This window comes from Phlebotomus papatasi, chromosome 3 (genome assembly GCF_024763615.1).
Source record: "Phlebotomus papatasi isolate M1 chromosome 3, Ppap_2.1, whole genome shotgun sequence".
Taxonomy (NCBI): Eukaryota; Metazoa; Arthropoda; class Insecta; order Diptera; family Psychodidae; genus Phlebotomus; species Phlebotomus papatasi.
Genome location: NC_077224.1, coordinates 63,465,264 through 63,488,267, shown reverse-complemented (window position 1 = coordinate 63,488,267; position 23,004 = coordinate 63,465,264). Strand labels below are relative to the sequence as shown.

Below are 23,004 nucleotides of genomic sequence, written 5' to 3'. Positions count from 1 at the left end.
AATAATCGTTTTTAAATTGTCATAGGTATCATATATTTTTCTACTGCATATTCTTCTACTTTATAGCCAAATGAAAGTGAAAATTATTAATACAACATGTTATTTAGTCAAAATAAAAAAAAAGAGTATTAGTTAGTCTGTGGAAGTGCAGTAAATATATTTATTGCACTTTAAAATGAAAAAAAAATATAAGAAAATTTGAACGGATGGCAAACTTATAACTATTTATTGCTCATTGTATGAGACAACAACTCCCCATAACCGCCTGAATGCTTTTAAAATTATAATAGTTAATATCGAATTATCTGTGAAGTATTCAAAATCATTGCAGTGCTACGAATCACATATTTATCGCAAAAATCATAATGGATGTAAGGTAAATCTTTAATTTTCGACATTGTAACATTCCATATCTGAATCTAAAAGTTATTTATAATGCTGTTTTTAAGTTTCTTTTCATCGCTATATTAATGCATAATGTGTACATTGTTTCGTAAACGAATGCAGAAAAACTTCTTATATCGAGAATCGTGCCAAAAAAAGTCTTTATGAAACTTCAAAATACTTTCAGTAGATGATAAATAAGAAAATAATTGCAGACAGAGTTGATATTCACGAAGAACTTAAATAAGATAAAGATATTAGGGAGAGGTGGGGCTACTTTGAGCAGTGGGGTTACATTAAAAAACGATTTTTTCGTATATTTCTAAAGGAACCTAGGCCTTACCATAATTTAAATAATTTAGATCGAGTATTGTTTGACCTATCTAAATTACATTATGGTTCCGACCACTTTCCTTCAGAAATATTTGCGAAAAAATCGTATTTCAATGTAGCTCCATAGCTCAAAGTAGCCCCAACTCCTCCTAAGCTGTGCGAAATAAAAATTTATCAAGAAGTTCTTGTTGCCAGATTTGAAAACTGAACTTCATTCTTTTAGTTTGTCAATATTGAAAAAAAATCTTATATAATATATTAAACCTAACCTGAAAAACCTGCTAAACTCGTCTTTTTAATAAAAAGATGATCAGCAATTGATCTACAATATAGACTGACCTAGGGAATATTTTTTTATAAAAAATAATTCCAAATTTCTTTGCTCAGTCATTAAACATCTTTTTTTTCAAAGATGTATTAGATCGTGCAGTATTCTGGTAAAAATTGTCAGTAAAACAGAAATTTAGTGAAGTAGAGGGAAGTAGGGCACTTTTGAAATTGGAATTTTTCACCTATTTTTAAATAAAATTTAGCTTTATCGTGATATAATTCAGCTGCGCAAACAGATTGAGAAGCTAAATTACATTATGATACGGCTCAGTTCCACTTAAACATAAGAGAAAAATCCCAGTTTCAAAGGTGCCTCACTTCCCCCTATATTTTCAAAAGGAAAAATGAAGAAGTTAATAAACCATATTGATATTTTCGGTTTGATATTAAGGAGATTTGAAATCACTTTAAACTTTCTGATTCACTAAAATTTAATTCTGAATTATTAACTGACCAATTTGCATTTCCTACTGCGCAATCTGTTAATTTACTCATTAAAACTTGTAGTTTCTTTTGGAACATATTCTTGAATTATAAAAATAACTCTTAATTAGATGACTATTGATTTTCCTTTGCTAAAAATACGTCACAATTTTTATTCATTAGGCTTTTAAGACCGAGTAATTCTCTAGTGACCCGAAAAATGTAACTATTTAGAAAATCAATGACTACAGTTAAACAAAATATAATAATAAAAAATTATTATATTCAATTGCTTATTTGATCCTTTCTTAATAACCTTTTTACGAAAATACCGTATAATAAACTTCGGAATAAATAGTTCTCTATAATTTTTGCTTGGTTTATTGTTTAAAAGTCCATCAAACATCTTATTTTTAGTAAATGTTTAAATTTGAAAAAAAAGCGGAAATTGCGGTTTAAAAACATTAATCTAAAATATTTTTATCCTAAGAGAGTAGAATAAAAGAGGAATGTTTTTGAATAGGGTAAGGTGGGGTAGTTTCACGCATGCATTATACTTTCGAAAATAAAAATCTTTACGACGAAAAATAATTATTTGGGATTTGTCCTATATATTTTCAGATAGTCAATACTCAAGAGAAACTAATGAAATATAATTATTTTGAAAATATGATTTATATTCGTTAGCAAATGAATCCTGAAAAAAGGGTGGCAAAGCATCACAGAAGTCCTGACTTAGATGCTATTCCTCAAAATTACTTTCGCATCATTTACCATATACCGGTTCTCAACCTATTTGAACGGATTTATATATCACACAAAATATTGCCTAAAATAACTTAGTACTAATTTAATTTAATTTCAAATAAAAATTAATTATCGATTATGAACCGGGTCATTACCGATTCAAAACCGATTGGAACCAGTTCAGTTTTGCCCGAAATTCCAAGATCTTTCCAACGAGCCCAAACATGACCCCATTTGCCTGATAAATAAGCTCTCTAGAGAGCCTTTTTTAATCTTTGACCTTGGAAAACCGTTATTAGGAAGGATTCAACAGGATTTTCACACATGGTCAATTATCCGCTCTAAAACACATCCAAAAATGAAAAAAAGATCACACGAGTTATTTTCCAGCAATCCTAAAAACATGGTTTTGGTGGGGGGAAATGAGGGACATGTTAACGATCCTTGGATCGACTTATTTGGGGTGCCCCTTAGGTCCAAAGTCGCTATCTCTGACCGTTTGGCCTCTAGAGCTGGCGACAGCCGGACTGACAGGCAGACAAACTGACAAACAACGTGACGACATTTCTCATAAATCGTCTGAAACGCAAAGATATGTTGAAAAGTGGTCTCCGGGGGGTGAAAAGAGGTAAATTGAGGGAGGTATCAAAAATCGAGGGATTATAATACTGCTCTCTCCGTGGAGTACGAGCAGTACAAAGTTTAATTGCGTGAAACAGCCCTACCTTTCCCTATTAACAAATTCATTATTTTCTATCTTTGGGGACAGTTTGCACCAGTATTTTGCCTTTTTTTAAGTAAATATTCTTTTTGTATCTTTAAAACATTTTTTGAATCTCTTAATACAAGTAGCTAACCTATAACGAAAATAATATTTAACGTATTTAACCAAAATTTTTTGTAAAATATTATTGGCTTGAAAAAAAATAAAGCAGCGGTTCTAGTTCTATTTATCTACAAAATCCCAAAAATGAATATCTGAAAATTTCAATAACAAAACTAATTTATAAGATTTCTCCTATTCATTTAGTAGACACTGTTATAGATCGTTTAAAAAATTGCAATCTTATTACATCTGAGAAAATATGGTTTTCAAAATTACAGGTATAAGAGTTTCCAAAATGTCAAAAAGGTTTTTCATACTTTGAAAAAAAGTATATGACAATACTAGGACGTGTTTCAAAAAGGTATAAATGGTTTCTCGAAAGAATTTCCGGTGTTGTAATCTAGTGCTAAAATTTTTGAGAGAAAAAAAAAACTTAAAAATAAATAAATATTGAAATTATTGCAGAGAATTTTTCGGGAATCTTTACGAATACTATAAAATTCTAAAATGGATAACTTTAGCATGATTTGGTAAAAACCTAAAAATTCGCAATAAGATTGCAATTTAGAAATAATTTTCACTATTTTGAAATATTATGCCACTTTACTTATCTTTGTCTTATCTATAAAATGTTCTTTTGCCATATTTTCAACTCTGTCTGAAAGAAAATATTGTCCTTTCATTTGGAATCTATCTAAAACCAAATGAATGAATAACGTAGCATAGTGCATCATTTATTTGAAATTTCATCTAACAATACTATTGGACCATTAATCACAATCAATTAAAATTTAGTAAAAGATAAAGAAAAAAACACTAATAATGAATCTATGCCTTCTAATATAAAAAAAAGAAATAATAATAATGACCAATTTAAGAGGGAGAATTAATAAAAGAAAAAAAATTAGAATGAAAAATTTCCAACGTCATTATTTTACAGACGAGATTTTAGAGAGGTCCTTAATAGTTTCTAGACTTTAAAAGAAAATTCCAACATGCACAAAGAATTTAAAAAGGTTTCTTATTCACTTTGAGATAGTGGATCATCTTCCAGAGAGTGGATTTTCTTGAGGAACGTGACATTTTCCTTTATGATTTTGCTCAAATTTCTCTCTGAGGTGATGGAAGACCTTGGGTGTGCTCTGAAAACATCCAAGTACATCTGTCTAGCCCAAATTGAACACAACGCCGAAAAGTCTTATTAGATAATATCCCCAAGAGTGACTTGTTATATCGATCCATTAGTTATATCTTGGAGAATTACTATCCGTTGCGACCTTGCCAAATGATAAAGCATTGATTTGTACACATAACAGCAATTATGTGCAGCTTCATTGTCATGTACAATTTGATTGATAGACAAATGCACGAAGGCAGGACATGTTACATTAAATTATAGAGATATCTTCATGCACACACAATATAAAGCCATACTGTACCTTTTCCAAAAGTTACACAAAATGAAATCTCATAGGGATTCACTGTGAACTTTATACACCAGAAAATAGAGCAAGAAAATATCTAAAAAGAAACTCGTGATGATGTTGTTAAATAGTGAAATCATTAAGCCAATGAGTAAACTCAGAAAAATCTGTTGAATATTGATATGTAAATATAATATGAGGATTATTTAGCTATTGTACAGGGAATCTTCGTGTTCAGATATACTCTCATTTCTCCATATTTGAGAATTTTTAACCGATTTTAAAAGACATTAGACAATGTCTTCAAATTTCATAACTTTCAGTCCATTGATTTTGATACTAAACCGTTATCGTTGTACGTTTGAGAGAGATCTATTATTCAAAATTCTAATATGAAGAAAAATAATATAATCCATTTATGGGAGACCTGGGCAAATTGTCTAGTAAATGAGAATTTTCTTTTCACATGATTTGCGAAATAATGTTTGAATCAGACTGATAAATATTTCAATGAATAGGGGAGGATGTATTTACTTTGAAAAAAATATTAATGGTTTGTTTAATATTCCATGACACATTGTAACGTCCCACTACTGTGTAATTCTACTACCTGCTAATTCTATCCTACTTCCCCTATACTTTTTTTATGTTAAAAAACGTCTACGGGATCCTTTTATTTTCTGTAATTTTTGTTTTTTTATTCGTAAGACCTTCCAAAAAAAACAAAAATTACAGACAAATTAAAAATTAAAAAAAAAATAGAGCAAATTGAACTCCACCTAGATTTTTTTATCACAGCCATTACAGAAACTAGGGGAAACTGTCCATGCTTTGCACGGTCCCAAGCCTCATAATGACTAAATTTTTCCTATGCTTTCAATAAATCTGACTCATCGCACTCATATTTTAAAAACTAGGGGAAAGTGTCCTGTTTTTAAAATATTATATATTGCGGAGTCACATTTATTCAGAAACATAGGAAAAATTTAGTCATTATGAAGCTTGAGACCGTGCAAAGCATGGACACTGTCCCTTATACACTTATGCAATGGGTGAATTTCATCGAATTTTTAATATTTTAAAATTTTATTCAAAAATAACAACGACTTATGAAACGGATATTCTGAAAAAATAAATAAGTGAATATCGAAATTATCAAAAGAAGTTACAGTAAAATTTATTATGGCTGTCTTTTCGAGTCTAACATAAATCATTAAATCAGTCTTTATAAGCCGACTAATATTTCTTGATAAAGATTTTTAATTATAAATTTTCATAATTATAAAAATGGTTTCAAGCTTATAAACAATGGAAATATTAAAAACTTTTGTTACAATTTTGAATTTAATTCAATTCAATTTATTTTCATCTCATTTCGTTTTTTTTACCCCCCTTCCCATGCATTCATCGCCGTCTTAGCGTTGATTCCAGCCTCCAGGACTAAACGATGGAAATGTCCCTTCGCAGGCTGTATCTTATTTATTACAATATCACTGTTACATTTGCTTTGGAATATGAAACGACTCGGAAATGGTTATCTTTCATTTAGAAGAAGAAGGGAAACTCGGGCACCACCAAACACGGGGTAGCACCAAACACTAATTTTTATTTCTAAACTACTTGGACTATCTCAACCATTTTTTCAATATGGAGAAGCATCCCTATAGTGCCTATAAATTCCTATAGGTCTTATCTTCTGAAGTCGAATATTTGATTAAAAAATCGCACTGTTTGGTGCTAACCCGTGTTTGATGGTGCCCCAGTTTCCCCTATATAATTTTAATCTATAACTCTGATCTCGTATTAGTTCATTCAATTTTTAATGCGATTTACACAAAATATCGTTATTCTACGTTTTAAAGTTTGTTTTGTCTTTGAATGACTTAATATTTAGAATCTAATCAATTTATTCAGGAAAAGATGGACTAGATCTGCAAAACTTGATTTAAATTGACTTAAACAAAGCAAAGAATAATGTTTTTACATTAAAAAATTTAATGAGAATCGCATTTAATGTTAGAAGTCAATCTTAACCATTTTTTGCGGGTGAAGTCTATCTTTTTAGAAATAAACAGATGAAACTCTACGTCCTAAACATTAAGTAATTCAAAGACATAAATCATTTAAATGTACATAATAACCACGATTTTTGTCAATCGAATTAAAAATTAATGGGGTAATTTGATACCAGGGTTATAGATTAAAATTAAATCTAGTTAAATCACTAATTTGAATGCTTATTACCAACAATTAAATGCGAATTGTATTAAAATTTGAATGAGTAAGAGTTTTAACACCGTACGCTTATTTTAGAATTGAGTGTATTATTTTATTGCCATTTAAACAATAAAATATCTCTTCGATTGCATAAAACAATGCATAGATTTTGTTGTCAAATGAGAATCAATTTAGGGTCGAACGGACTCCTGTTCGACAGGGAATACCTATTGACAATTTCGCCAAAATATTGAAATTTGAATTTTTGAATTGATTTGTTTTATTTATTTATGACCATATACACAAGGTATATATCAGGACTATACATACACTGAGAGAAATCCGAAAAAGTTAAAATAACATTCCGGAAATGTTAATTTTATCCTGCAGTATTGATCTGAAATCGGTGTAAACATTATGCTTTTTAGGTGTATTAAGGGTTAAAATTACCCTTTTTCATGTTAATTTTACAATTAAAAAGGTGTAAAATTAACATTAAAAAATGTTGATATATTTTTACACCTAAAAAGTGTTAAAGTTATGAGGAAAAAAAATTAATCGAACCCTCTTTTTTCCTCAGTGTACACATAATTGAATTTAATTTGATAACATTCAAATAATTTTTTCATTAATCTACATTTTTCTATAAAAATAAGAGATCAAATATCATATCCCAGGTACAAAATAGAGTGCCAATAGATCATGTAGTGATACGATTTTTTAAAGTATCAATAGGTGTTCCTTCGACCTAATTGATTTATTGATTTATTTTTATGCTACTCCATCCCTACACCTTTTGCATTTAGTGAAGTTCAATTAGTTGAAATTTTGCCTCTTATTCTGTTGTTCAATGGCAGATTTGTTTCTTTCTTTCTATATCGAAATTATTATTGAATTTATTTGTCAGAAAATTTGTGAAAAACTGCCAATATCTTATGAAAACCCTAATCTTTAAATTTCTCTTTGGCAGCTGTGAATCAATAAACAAACTCAAGGAATTATAAGATTTTAGAGAACTTTTTTTTTAAGTTTTCCTTTGTTTAAAATGAATATCTGGGAGTGAAAGTTTGACAGATTAAAATTAACATTCATTTACTGATAGATGAATTTCTCTGGTTGAAATTGAAATTCAATAAATTGAGAAGGTATTCGAGAATACCAATAAAGTATAAAAAGATTTTATAATACAAAAATTAAATTTCCTTTAAATATATTCGACAATATGTAATTTTTAAAGTTGGGAAATTTGGTTTACGTAATACAAACTTAATTTTTCAAATTGAATAAATAATCAAACATTCTTGATAAAAATAGACTAGCTAAATAACCCTAATTTTAAAATGGTCATTTTATTAACAAATCTACATAACCTCAAAGCAACATAAGATAAAAAACCTTTTTTTATTAAAAATTTAATTATTTTAAATGTGCTTTTCAATTAATAAAAAAGAAATTCTCAAATCAAATAAGAAATTCACTATAAAAAAAAATCAAAATGGCAATCTTTCTAGATCAATTTTTCACTATAGGGATTTTTTTAGAATTGTCTACCAATTTGATACATATATGAAAAAACTCTTTAATATGAACATAAATTTCTCAAGTGTATAGAGGCCATAAGACTAAGAAGTATTTACAGATTTTTAATATTTGATATTTATGTTATACAATTGACAATAACCAGTCAAAAATTTACGTATCAAACTACACTATTCATAATTTACACGCTTAAAGTAAAAACATGTTATTTAAATAATAGATAAAAATACTGCTACAATAGACTATTTTTGTCCGTAGCAACTCATTTAAGGTTCTATTTTCCTAAACATTGTTTTTTGTTTTAGAAAGATTTATTAAATATGATAACATGGGGCAAAATGTGACAATCTGAAGTTTTCAAAATTCGGTATATTTCAAGATATAGCAGTGTGAAGCCTAAAATATTTATCAAAAATAGTCTTCAAACAGAATTTAAGGAATAAGGTAAATAAAAATTTTAAAAGTTTAATGCTCTCCTATTTGGAAAATATTTTTCAAGAGAGAGAGGAAAATTTTGAACAGCTTATTTTCCAATTTTTTATGGAATATTGTTTTCAGAGTAATTGGAGTCTGCTAAATATAAAACGGTTGTCATTTTTGAGATTTTCTAAAGGCTTTGAAACTCTAGAAATTGACACATATCCTATGGTTAAAGCATATGATATGCGTCATTTTTCCTCTGAGCTCCACAAATATGCTCACTTGGGAAAATCTTGCAGAAGATATTGAGTGAAAATTCTAATGGACGTAGTAGGGGAAACTTCCCGCCCATGCTTCGTACGAAACACAAGCACTTTCCCTTACTACGGCCACTTGACTCCAGTTTGCCTTTTCTGCTTTTTTTTTAAAACATCAAACAGCCCTTTTCTAACCTAAATCAAGTTTTTGTAAATGGCTCGAAAAGTACATTTTCCTTTAACGTAGAAAAAAAGGGACAGATAATCCTAACCGGCTTATGTAGGTGAGATTCTTAACGTGAGCTAACTCGGAGTGCATGCAAATTCGATTTGGAGCTGAAGTTGGGAGACGCCATTCAGTTATCTTGAATCAAATTCGTGAAATTATACAAATTTTGTATTTAAACCAAAATATCAAGGATTTGGATGAACTGACAGAAAAGTGATATATGGGTGAAATGTAGACTAGAATGTTCTCTATAATTTTTCCATAGAACATGATCTTATCGATTACTCAGAAGCCAAGATAAGCGAGGTTTTTTGTTTCTTAACTCGTTTTTTCATCCAGAGTTCCCCAAGTAGTCATTTGTTGAACTTCAACTAAATCAAAGAATTGTTGTATTTTGCGGGACTTTCCATTTAAACCCCTATTTTAAGTGTCTTGGTGGAGTAGAGGCAGTCAAATTGGCATCTGAGTGATTTCAAAGCGTTATTATTGGAAAAATCAATTTTTTCACACTTAAACGGCAAAATCGGAGTGATAGCGTAATCTGAGTGGAAAATGATGTATGGACGAAATGTAGAGACAAATGTGCTCTACAATTATGTTGAAGTAATCATCAAAATCGGTTCAGCGACAGTCGAGATAATTGAGGTTATGTGATATTGAAATTGGTTTTTCAACTGTGGCGCCCCTGGTGTTGGTCCCACGAAGTTTAAATGTTCTAGAAAGTTGTAGCATTTGGTGAGATCTTTCGTTTAAGCCCTCATTCATCAAAATCGGTCACATAGAACCGGAGATATGATTTTTTGAATTTCGTGAACTTTGACCCCTCATATCTCCGGTTCTATTGAAACCACAGCGCGCATACGCACCATTTTGGAAACGTCCTAGACTGGACTACAACATATTAAAATTTCATTAACTTGCACAATGCCGTTTTTGAGGAAAGTGACTTTGAATTTCGATGAATTTTGACGCTATCACAGCGCCACCTGTGGTGACTTTTTGAACTTCCATCTGAAAGTGCTCATCGAGACGAAACCAAAAAGGTAAAATTTAGGTCGCTATGTTAATTAGAACCGGAGATAGAGGCCGGTCAATGTTCGAACTTTGACCCCTTATAGCTCCGGTCGGGGGTTATGGATCGACTTAAGGTTTTTTTTGTTTGATAGGTATAATCAACGGCTACAACATACTAAATTTTCAGCCCGATGCACAATGGAATTTTTGAGTTATTTAACTTTTAAGATTTAAAAATTTTCTTTTTAAAAAAAGCGCCCCTAGCGGTGGTTTTATGAACTTGCGATGTTAGAAGGGGAAGTGGAATTTCACGAGAGCTTTCCAAAAAGCCCTCACTTTTTAAATTCTGACAATTAGAACCGGAGTTATGGCCATTTTAAGAAATTTTTTTTGGACCCTTATAGCTCGGGTCAGGGGGGTCGGGGGACCTTAAGTTTGGTATTGATGGAAAGCTCTAAGGCCCAGCTATAACATACTAAAATTTGAGCCCGCTCGATGCCATAGGGGCGGAGCTATTGAGAAAACAAAAAAAGGGGGGTCTTCAAAATGGCGGAAGGAGGGGTGGGGGGTGGGGGGTCAATGCACCAAGTTGCAATTTTCACCCGATATATAACCTTTGCCGAAAACCGCAAGTCGATATCTTTTTTAGTTTAGGAGCTATTAAGCTCCAAAGAGCGGCCGGCCGGCCGGCCGGCCGGCCGGCCAGCCGGCCGGCCGGGAACGTAAAATAGCCACATATATATTCGTGATCAGGAAGTGCTGAAACACATTTTGGCCAAGTTTGAGGTCGATCGGACGACATGAAATTTTGTTAGGATTATAGTAGGTGAGATTGTTAAGAATCTCACCTAATATCTTTGGCAATGTTATAAAACGGTAATATGGGTAATATGTAATATGAGAACGTGCTAATTAGAAATCTCTTTGGACTTCTGAGAAATCTTAAATAAAATAATACTATTAACCCTCTATCAGGTGAGACCGTCTTAAGACGCTCTTCACAAATATCACATTTATTTAGTTAAAAGAGCTATAGTGTCCTCGGTAATAGTCTTACTAACATCTTTTAAAAGTTTGAACTCATTTTTACTCTTGATTTAATTGGTGAGAGAAAAAATAAAAAAAAATATTTGTGAAAAAAAACTTATTTCTAATTTCCATAAAATTACCCATTTAAAGTTATCTAACTCGCGTATTAAAGAAAACACTGTTAGAGGGTTAATATATTTTGTCATGTTATTCCCCACAATCCCCTACATAATTTTCATTTTGCACGTGCATTTAAGGATATCTTTCATAATATTAATTTTGTAAAATAAAAACTACGATGAGAAACAATGTTAAAACGATAAAAACTTTAACAAGTTTAATACAAATTACTTAAAGGAGACAATTTTCTCAGATTATTAAATATGTAATCAAATTTGTTATGCCCTGGACACACTTGCGACTTAAGCCGAGGGGCAGCTTAACATTATTATACTGAAAATAATGATTTGACTGAATTCTTATTAGTTTCCCACTAACTAAGCCGTTTCTTGGCTTAAACCGAGAGACTGACGGAAATATAATCTGGAGGGGAATTCTCTAACGCTCTGGCAATACCATATGACAAATTGGGTTTGAATCTCAGGAGAGCTTTTTCGAAAATGCCATTCTGTAACCGTGACATTGCCATTTCAGCTCACGTGACATTGTCAGAAGTCACATATTTGAGATTTCTGACAATTCAAATGACAATGAATTTTGTTAACAAATCAACCAATGCAGACTGCATTTGCATAATACTACTAAGTAAAGACATTTCATTAAAAAAATCAGTGAATTGCATTTTCGAACTCATATGATATGACAAAAAAAAGCTCGAATGGCATTGTCAGGTTTCGAACTCACGCGTGACAATGCCATAAAAATTACAGAATTCCCCTCCTGGAGGGGAATTCTCTAACGCTCTGGCAATACCATATGACAATTTGAGTTCGAATCTTAGGAGAGCTTTTTCGAAAATGCGATTCTGTAGCCGTGACATTGCCATTTTAGCTCACGTGACATTGTCAGAAGTCACATATATTTAAGATTTCTGGAAATTCAAATGACAATGAATTTTGTTAAACAAATCAACCAAGATAGATTGTATTTGCATAATAACACTAAGATAAGATAAGATAAGATTTTGCCAGGGGTCAGTTCTCCATTTCGGATATTCCGATGCATCCAGGCCATCAATTGGGCCCCTTATGCTTCCCCACTTCTATTCTATCTTATCCCCCGATACGGGTAGCCGCTCTATATCGCAGCTCTGTGTGGACAATTAGTGCCGTTACTATATCACAGCATCCCTTCTCGGTGTGTGTTTGGGATCAGTGACAGCGAATACAGTAGAGTTCCTCAAATTTGAACTCCTCAAATTTGAACGACGGTTGAGTTCAAAATGTAAAACTTGAGGTTATGTGAAGAAAGTTTTACGTGGAGTGCCATTTTTCTCTGATGTTTCCTTAATATTATGGTATTATATTAACTTCCGCAACAAATTCCATCTATTTCACAATAAATTACATTTATATATTCTCTAAAATTGTTTATCTTAATTTAGGAAAAGTGAATTTTACATGAATTCCGTTATGTTTTTGAAAATATTGTTCAAATTTGAGGAGTGAGAAATGTCATCTATACCCCCCAAATGTTCAAATTTGAGGAACTCTACTGTATTTGTATCGATTGAAGTACCACTTTCACATCGAAACTCATTCTCGTACCAGCCTCTATTGTTTAGGCGGTTCATTTTTTTGCCAAAATGCACACCATTGACATTACTATTCATTCATTCACTGGACGAATTCGAAGCCGATATGGCATGAGAAATCTTTTTTCTGCTGCCGCTCAGCCACCAACCCACGACCTCGCAGTCACAGAATAATAACACTAAGTAAAGGCATTTCATTAAAAAATCAGTGAATAGCATTTTCGAACTCATATGATATGACAAAAAAAGCTCGATTGGCATTGTCAGGTTTCGAAATCAAGCGATGCCACGAAAATTACAGAATTCCCCTACTGATCATTGTCTTGATTATAATTACGTTAAACCATCTCTCAGCTTAAGTCGTAAAGGGTATTACAAGGACGCCATTGAAGGGATGATCTCTTAAAAATCGAAGAAAATTTCTGCATTGATTGCAAATAATATCTACAATAAATAAAATCAAGGATACTATAACAACAATGGCCCTTATAAACTCAAAACGACTTAACTCCACTCGCTGAGCTGATACTGGGTTAGAAAATATGCAATCAGCAATGGGACTTTTCTACCCTTTTGTCTTGAAAATTGATCTTGACGCTAATGCCCTAGACAAACTTACGACTTAAGCCGAGAGACGACTTAGTGGAAAATGATAGAAATGTATAGTTTGACGATTATTTCTAATAAAATAACGCTAAGCCGTCTCTCGGCTAATCCTCAGGTCTGTTGAGGCCCTAAGACGGCGATGGCCGCGTGTATTAAAACAAAATCTCTCTACTAAATTTGAATAATGGATCTCTCCTTCGGCGTCCAACGTTTTAAAATCTCTGTAATTCATTGCCTCGTCTAGATTAATTGATATCAGAAGAATCAAAAATGCAATTAGAGGGATCTGCATGAATTATATGTGTATGCAAGTTAGCTGACGAATTTTTGTGAATGAGAGTTTAACAAAAGAAAAAGAAAAAGAAAGAAAAATGTGTAGTTCGTAACCAAAAAAAAACTGTTACAGAAGCAAATGTCAATATAGCGTAAATCTAATGTGGAATATTTATAGATCTGTACAAAATGTATAAATTGAGGAATGTCTGACATACCTATGTTCATATATTATATAGGTAAATAGTAAAAAAGAATTAAAGTTAAAAAGAAATAAATTGTATGTCTATTTTTAGTATTAACGGACAAAAAAAATACAAAGTTGAGTTTTCGATATTCCCGCCGATATTCCGATATATCGGATATATCGTTGGCCGCGACCTTGACGCTTTTTTTCTCAGTTTTGTTTTTCTCACTCTGTTGTGACGGCTCGTATCTGCTATTTTTGCACTTTTTCACCTGCAATCGCTTAATTTAGCTCTCGGGAAGTTTACATCACAGATTGGAGCACTTTCAAGTAAGCACCCTTGGTATTTTTGTCAGGAATCAACAGCTATTTCAGGAGCTTTGTGGGCATCCAAAAGGACAAGTCAGAGAGTGAGGTTATGTCTGTTGATCCTTCTCCCATCGATGCACGAATCCGGGAATTCATCCGGAGGGATATCCAGGATTCCCGGACAAATAGTCGCAACAGTGACCTGGATACTGTGAGGTGTGGTCTTGGTGAGATTGTGGACGTGATGTCCAACAATATCACGCAGAAAGATGTCCAGGGTCTTGCAGCTCGCATAAAGAGGCGAAAGCGAGCCACTTCCAATGATTTAATCCGCCTCAGCAAGGCCTTTATGCGCAATTCAGAGAATATCTCGACATTCATTAGAATTCCAGGGGCTATAAATGTGGTCATTAAGGAATTCACAGGGCAGGATGCAGATCTGAGACTCTGGGCCACAGAATGCCTCTGCAATTTGTCTCTGGGTGATGATTTCTGCTGTGAAAAGGTAGCTCTGATGGCTGGTAGCTATCTCCTGGCTTACGTTAAGAGTTCCAATAAACACCTGGCCAGACTCTGTCTCTGGGTGCTCTGCAATCTAGTTTCCGGTGGCGGGAAACCCCTAAAAATTCTCATGTCCCAGGAGATTGTCAGGGAACTTATATCTGTGGTGCAAAATGATTTTGATGATAACATCAAAAATGAATCCCTGAATTGTCTGGAGCTGATTGTGTCTCATGAAGAGCAAATTTTGAGGTAAAAGGGTTTGTACACTGAGAAAAATATTTAGTTAAATTTACAAATTTCTCCCGATTTCAGTGATTCTGACAATAAAATCATTGTAAATGCTGTTATTGAGGAAAAGAACCCAGAAACTCTGGGAGGTATCCAATTGCTCTATAGATACCTTACCGGAAAGAATTTCCATCTATCAGACTTGACAGCTCTTGCGAAAGTTGTCACATTCTGCACAGAATATCTCACAAACCATCCCCCGAAAGCTCCAACGAGAGACATTGCTCTGGGTTTTGTGCTGTATTCCATCAGGATTTTGGGCAATTGCACTTCTGTTCAGGAAGATGCTGCTAAAGCTTTCATTGAACAATTCACAGGGCAGAAAAAGCTTTCAGATGTCATCAATAGCTTAATAGAATCCACAAAGCAAGAAGAAGTCACTATAGAACTACTGTGGCTAGTCGGAAGCCTCCACAACAGTCCCTATCCTGCTGTTCAGCAGTATCTGGAACAAGACAATCTGGCCTACAACACCCGATTCCCAGTAATCACATCCCTTTAAAATTTTGAGTTTTTTTTTCCTTTCTGAGTACAATTTTGCAGTACGAATATTTTCCTTTAAAAGACTCTCTTTTATTTTGCAGCGTTTAAAGAACGCTTCTACTTTTGAGATTATATTTTGAAGTCATTTAAATTGAGTGAGAAATCGCTAAAGAGAAATGTGTACATTTTCTGAAAAGTGAATTAAAGTATTTTTTTAAATATATAGTTTCTAAGAAATTGAAAAAAACTTGTGAATTTTTCCATTGAATAAAAAATATTGATAAAAAATATTGGTTTATTTATTTAAAAAATTAGTGTTGTGGAAATCGGCCACTGTGTGGCGCGCGAAAAATGGAGGGAAAAAGGCGGGTTGGGTTGGGTGAGTTGATCTGTCACTGTCACTGTGAAAAAAACGCATGTGGAAAGCAGGGCCTCGCGATTGGTGGAAAGGTGAAATAAAAGTGAAGATTTTATTGAAGATAGTATTCATTTTGGCACAATATACATACAGTAGTGTAGAGAAATATTAATAAACTGTCCCAATTGATAGTTCCCTAGTGATGGATTTATCAAGGAACCGAGATATTTTAAGGTAAGCCAAATCAAATTACCAGAGCATATACTTTTTCCCGGCTGAACAAGTGTTGACAATTCAGATTTATGAAACATTTGTAATAGAAAAATAAGGATCGAATAATTTTGCAGATTAATTAAATCTACTCGCAAATTTAAAAAAAAAATATATCTCTATTTGTTTTTCTTCAGCTAATAAACTTCAAATAAATAAGAAATATTTATTTTTAAATAATCAATTTTTTGCTAATACGATCATATTGTCTATTACAAAGATAATCGTAGAAGAGTACTTTTTTTTAAATGAAATTAAAACTTTTCATAATGAGAAAATTGTTTCTGGCACCCTATGAACAAGAGTTTTGCATCTATCGCATACAAAATTTAAAAAAATTATATATTTTGATCATTTGGATATTCATGGAGTCATCATACAGAACAATCCAAGCAATCCAGTCGGTCGCAAATCATTTTTAAATCTTTCATTATATTAATAGTATTTCTAGGAGAGATTGAGCACCTTTTTTATATTCAATATTGCGTACACGTTTTTAATGCGAGAGAAAGACAAATCTCACCACTGGTTTGTCATTTGAAAACTCTCTAGATGAAAATACTCACTTAGAAAAATTAGATTTAAAAAAAAGTAGCATTTTGAGGCACTCAAAAAAAGTGCGGGTGAGGTGGAACACCCCTAATTTTAGCAAAATAATTTTATTTAATTTATTTTTTCTTTTTTACTTTTTGATTGACATTAAATGTCAAGTATATTTAGAATTAAAAAAATCTTATGCTTTCGATCGAAACTCCCCCTGTCCCTTTTAAAATTTGGTTTATGCATAAAATTTGGAAAGAATTTGTATAAAATAGATTAAAGATTCCGGCAACGAAGGCCGGTGTCCGAAAAAAGATCGCGACGATAAGTCCATATTGAATCAGAGAGAAAATTATGAAATTGATAAAAATTAGTTCTATATCATATAAATTGAGTGTCGAAATTTAAGTTAAAAGTAGAATAATTAAATTTAAATATAAATTTTACAAGAAAATTATATTCAGTGAGAAAATCAGTAAGAGAATTAAAATTTAAATTCATAAAAAAGCAAGCAGAAAAAGGCCCACCGGCAAAAAGTATTGCAAATTTTTTAATGTAAGGACAACCAGATGATATTGGAAAAGAAAGGGAGCAGAAAGTCATTAAGAGCGGAAGAAAAATCTTTGTGGGCAAAACCAGAGGAAGCCTTTAAACATGTGGGAGAAGTTGAAAAAAAAAATGATCGCAAAGAGAATGGGAACATTCTAATCACAGACAAAACAGCTCAGCAAAGAGAAGAACGCAAGATCACAAAAATAGGGAATATGATGATGGTAGGGAGCTTGGAATAAGTGCAAAGCATTAAGCATAAAAAAAGAAAAAGTAAGCATAAAAACTTCATAGATAAGTAAATCAAGAGACAGTTGTAGATCTCGGTCCCAGGAACAACATATCTCTCGGAATAATATAGTTTTAAGTCAACTTAGAATAGTATGGAATGGAGCCGTCGATATATTAAAAAACAGTGAACGTTAAAAAAGTTAAATAAAGTGATCAACGGAAAATTTTAAAAATTTAAAGTATGGGTGAACGAACCCGTCTGATCAGATAAGCGTGGATTCCTGAATTAACCCCTATCTTCCATACTTTTAAGAAGTTCCCATGCAAAATACCCCTTGCCAAATATTTTGCCAAGTACATCAATGGCGGACGAATGAAACTGTCAATCACACTTCCTAATTTCACTTCCGAATATTATACAAACGGCAGAAGCTATAAGGATAATCAAGTCCTTAATTCGGGCCTACCAAACAGATCTTTCCGATGAAGCCTAAAAAAGTGCCTAAAGATAGGTCTTAATTCATGGCTCAACGCTAGGCCTGGGCCCCCTTGTGTCAGACACGAAATGGTTTGACTCATGCATGCAGCAGTTGCATCATTACACCAGTTGTATCGATCAACTCCTTTCATTAGTAATCTTGTCTAAACTTTCTTAAGAGTGTTGTACATGAAAGTGTAATAAAAAAAAAGAAATTTAAATATTTAAAATAAATTAAAAATTCTAATCACGTTTAAAAATTAATGAAATTGAAGTAAAATCGAAATTATGGGAAACTTTATTTGTAGCATTTGCAACTGGAAATTATTAATCCTATTAGTTTAATTAATGCAGACCACTAGGTGGAAGTGGAACCTCAAGAACACGACGGGCTCTGAGAAAAGACTTGAAAAATTTTTTCGGTCTCTTCTCACCAGATTTTCTTGTACTATTTCCCTGGTATGTGAAGACTCCCCTTTTTCCCGATGTGGGAGGAATCAGTGCAGGTTTATTAGAATTTTCATGTTCTCATTTTTAAAGGTTGGTGATTAAAGAACAAGACAGTGGTAGAGCCCTAGCCTATAGTAACTCTAATCTCCGATTTACTTTACCAGATTGGTTTGTGCACTTTCCGGACAAGTGTGTTGAAATAATCGTTTCGTGTCCTGAAAATTACGATAGGAATCGTGCTTTGCTGTTTCTATTGCAAATGTGCAATACAATTTTGTAACAGTAGCGGCCTCTATCATATTTTGTAGTACTTGAACAGCTGATTTGCTTGCATTTGTGTGGTGTTTTGTGTTTTCTCAAGAAGATTCTGTGCGATTATCTCTGCTTTTAGTGAAAAATCTAAGGAAATCTCGATTTTGCCATTTAGCAAATTAATATTCATACGAAAATGAGGTGTGCAGTTAAAAGTTGTAAATCTGAAAATAAACCGAAGAAGACCACTGGAAAACCACCATCCTTTCACAGGTGAGCTCACAAAATTTGCGACCTTTTTTCTAAATTAAAATATTGTTATTTTGCATTTTTTTTATTTTAGCTTACCCCAAAATGAAGACCAACGAAAAATTTGGCTACAGAGACTAGATATAGATCTCAATCATCTCAATACAGCAAATATCTTTATATGCGATTTGCATTTCAGACCAGAAGATATTTTAAAGACACGCAAATCTTGTAAATGGAAAACTTTCCTGAGGAAGGGAGCTCTTCCCATTGAATTCAGTGAGTCTTCTTTGTCAGAGATCCCAGAGATTATTAAACAGGAACCAGAGCTTGTGCTTGAAGGGCTTGAAGAGTTTCAAGCTGATGCTGAAGAAACAGTGATAAAATGTCAAATATGCAAGGCTTCTCAGGATCTCTTGGATATTTACTCTCCGGAGTATAACTTTCTTCAGAAAAAGCTCAATGAAATAACTTACTGTAGGAGTTCTAAGGCAAAAATAGACAATTGGCTGAGATTTATTTGCACTGGCTGCAAACAGAAAGTCGATGATCTTTGGGAGTTTAAGAATCTCTATCAGAATGCTTATAACCAGTTTTTAGTTGAGCAAATGCGTTCAACAGGTAAAACTCTGCGTTTAGAAAAGGGTTATGGGTCACAGATTAGCAATTTTGAGACTCAAGTAGATCCTTTGCATGAAAATGAACCATTTGTATGGGAGGGAATGGAAGAGTTGCAAGAAAATTCCCTAAAAGATCCCAAAACTGAGCAATTGAGTAAAAAAGACAGAAATGATTGCGAAAAGTTGTTTGAAGTCAGAACAGAAATGATAGATTTTGGTCACGATTTCAATGATCCTGAAATGATTGGAGAGAAATTTTCAGAAAATCTAGTTACCCATGAAAAGTCTCAATCTCTTGAAGAGACAAAAATTAGCCTAGTCGCGCTTCCGCAAATGATCGAATACAATAAACCGCTAAAAGAACACAGATATACTATTACCTATCGGCGAAATTCCCATCCACAAAATGAGGTAAAGGAAGAGATTGTGGAGATGCAGGAAATCATTGCGACGGATGATTTTGCTGAATTGCAATTAGTTCCGACACCGGTGCCCAGTTCCGAAACAAACGAGGCAAATTCAATAGCAGTGAATGTGAAACCTTCCACGTCAACAGCTTCCGGATCTTCCGGATCAAAAATTTTAAAGAACAACTCAAAGAAAATCAGAAAAACGACACCAGAGAAACCAGAAAAGGTCAAAAGGGTACACAAAGAGAAGCGCGTGAGACGCAGAAGACCGGTCAAACGTGGAATATTCAGCTGTATGCTGTGTTATAAGATATTTCACACCAGAAACTCCTTAAATCAGCACATGACACAAGTCCACTTAAAAAAAAATCCATATCAATGTTCCGGCTGTGGCAAGAAATTTTCCACAAGGGGAAAGCTACAGCGACATGAACCTATTCACGATGCAAACCGTACGACATATTCCTGTGAATACTGCAATAAAACATCCTTTACTAAGTCACCAAGGGACCATTTGTGGCTGGTCCACTCAATTCCACGCAAAGATCAGGACAGAATCTGCATTTGCCAATACTGCAATGCCTCACTGGAGCACAGACTTGTCTACTACGAACACCTCAAATCTCACAATCTCGTGAAGTATACCTGTCGCTCATGTCCTGAGCAATTTTCATCCTTAGATTCCTTGGCAGAGCATGAAGTAACTCATATCAATACCAGACCATACATTTGTGAAATATGCGCAAAAACTTACAAAGATATGAAATCTCTTAAGCATCACATTCATCTTCATCGTGGAGGCGAGAAATTGTATGAATGCGAGTTTTGTGCCAAAAAGTTTACTACTTCTTACACTCGGAAGTTGCATGTGAGAATTCATACAGGAGAAACCCCCTACGAATGCGCCAATTGTCTAAAAAAGTTCCACGATAGGAGAACTTGTGCTAAGCACTCCCTAAAATGCTCAGATAACATGAAACTTTAAAAAAGGACGAACTTTCCAGAGATCACCAAAAATTATGTATTTTCACCTGAATTCTGCTAATCTTGAAACGACACCCCTGAAACAGTGTCATTTCCATATATTTGGTTAACAATTGTTGATCGAAAACTGCTGACCGGTTAGCATTTTTGCTGATCAACTTAGTAAAAATATGCAAAAACGCTGTCTTTTTCATCTAACTCTGCTTCCCTGAATTTTGTAAGCAAAATTTTGAATTTGAAATAAACTTCAGGAATATTCGGAATTCCTTTTTCTCAATTAGGGGGGTGTGGTCTGTCGGGTCTGCCTTTAACCCTTTAAGGACGATTGGAACACCGGTGTCCCATAAAGAAAATAATTTTTCCTGACTACCCAAAGTTATTTTTTTCTTATGTTTGCACATTAATTGTAAAGTAGAAGGTTGAAGGAATATAGAACATTTTTTTGCAAGTCTCTAGGTATTTGATATGCAGTAAATATTTAAGCTCAAAAATAGCGAATTTTTAAATTCTCAAATTTATAATTGTTTTTATTTATTTTTTATACTTCCAATTTTTTTTAAGAAAAACCCTTTTGGCAATAAAAACTACAATACTTATACGTAATATCTCATACGTTTTCATTAAAGCGAAAAATATTATTCATTGGTATTGTCAGAAAAATTACTTAAATTTTTGGGCTATTTTTGCCCCTATCTTTCATAGAAGCACAAAATACAGAAGATTATCTAACTAAAAAATCGCCGAATTAGACTGACATTGAGTTGTCGAAATTCTCCCAAAAAATCGAATCTATCCTAATGGATTTATGTACAGGGAGTTCCACCTTAAGTGAAAACGGATTAAAAGAATTTGATATGAATTACCTACAAAGGTAGGCAAAGTTGCATAAATGCATTTAGTCGGCTCTAAATAAGACTATTAGGGTGGAATCACCAGTTCTCGCCAGTGCCCCACTTGTCGACACTTACATTGAAATCGCTATTTTTCGCAATTCATGAAATAAATGAGTCGCAATTTTTTTGTATTGTTTCTGCTTCTACGCATAGAATCGAAAAATAATAATTATTCGTTTTGGATTCACGATTTTGATCACTTTTTAGTGCAATCTTTTAATCAAGTGCATAGAATCCAACATCTCTTACCAAATGTACTAAGTGTCGTCAAATTTTCATCCGGCCAAAAATACCTATTTGGGTAAATAATTTGTCTATTGAATATTTAATTGCACTTGTGGAATACATAAAATTTGTATTTAGTCAATTAATATTTCATTTTATATTATTTTTGTATAAAAATGAGACATGGCGAGAAGTGGTAATATTCTGGAATTGATTTTACCACCTGTCGCCATATCTTTTCAATAGGCGACGCTAACTTCACTTCGTACATTCTCAGTTGTCAAATCTGCATTGTTTACTTTCTGCAAAAGCCCCATAATTTGATTTCTCAAATAAAAGTGAAGAAAATCATTTAAAGTGAGTAATAATAAAGTGATCACAAGGAAAGAGAAATGGTGAATGTATTCTTTTCATAGCATTGCCTAAAATAACCGAGTGTGGTTCTTTTCAAGTGGGTGGCGAGAAGTGGTTACAAATTTTACAAAACTGGCGAAAAGTGGTAAAAAGTGGCGACGAAATGGTTATTTTTGCATTATTAATAAAAATCAGTTTTTTAAGTAGTCCAGCGTTATGTTCTAGGATTATTGTTTTCACGTATCTAGAGCCAATACATCTAAGTAACTTTGTGTCAAAATTGACTTATCTTGTAACAAGGATTCAAAAGTTATGATTAAATGAATTTAATTTTTTCCTAAACATGGCGATAGCCGGTTATTCCACCCTATAAGTCTAAAATGCTACTTTCTCGTTTAACGTTTAACAGCTAATATATTTATTTTATAAATTTGAGTGCAATTAGTATATTTTCAACTTCTGAAACTATTTTATCGTACTTAGGAGGGAGTGGGCACCTTTGAAATTGTAATTTTTCTCCTATGTTTACATTAAGTCCCAGGATTACGGACATTTTAGGGATCGAAAAAAACGTACGAAATGGCATTATGGATCGAGAAAATTTG

General features: G+C 33.0%; 2 protein-coding genes across 2 annotated transcripts; both read left to right on the top strand.

Annotated features, from left to right (window-relative positions):
* The first annotated feature begins 14,153 nt into the window (after positions 1-14,153).
* Positions 14,154-15,752, top strand: LOC129807169 (uncharacterized). The gene is made up of 2 exons (XM_055856258.1): positions 14,154-15,014; positions 15,078-15,752. Exons 1-2 carry the CDS (start codon positions 14,371-14,373, stop codon positions 15,553-15,555), a joined length of 1,122 nt encoding a protein of 373 aa, XP_055712233.1. The 5' UTR covers positions 14,154-14,370; the 3' UTR covers positions 15,556-15,752.
* A 2,964-nt stretch (positions 15,753-18,716) lies between these two features.
* Positions 18,717-21,190, top strand: LOC129807168 (zinc finger protein 260-like). Its single transcript, XM_055856257.1, has 2 exons — positions 18,717-18,937; positions 19,008-21,190. The coding sequence occupies exons 1-2, from the start codon at positions 18,861-18,863 to the stop codon at positions 20,926-20,928; spliced, it is 1,998 nt and encodes a 665-aa protein (XP_055712232.1). The 5' UTR covers positions 18,717-18,860; the 3' UTR covers positions 20,929-21,190.
* Positions 21,191-23,004: the final 1,814 nt, after the last annotated feature.

Bases quoted from the DNA above. Each gene is read 5' to 3' on its own strand.
- LOC129807169 (XM_055856258.1), top strand. From the start codon at position 14,371: ATGTCTGTTGATCCTTCTCCCATCGATGCACGAATCCGGGAATTCATC. The intron at 15,015-15,077 runs GTAAAAGGGTTT...TCCCGATTTCAG, and splicing joins CATGAAGAGCAAATTTTGAG to TGATTCTGACAATAAAATCA.
- LOC129807168 (XM_055856257.1), top strand. From the start codon at position 18,861: ATGAGGTGTGCAGTTAAAAGTTGTAAATCTGAAAATAAACCGAAGAAG. The intron at 18,938-19,007 runs GTGAGCTCACAA...TTTTTATTTTAG, and splicing joins AAACCACCATCCTTTCACAG to CTTACCCCAAAATGAAGACC.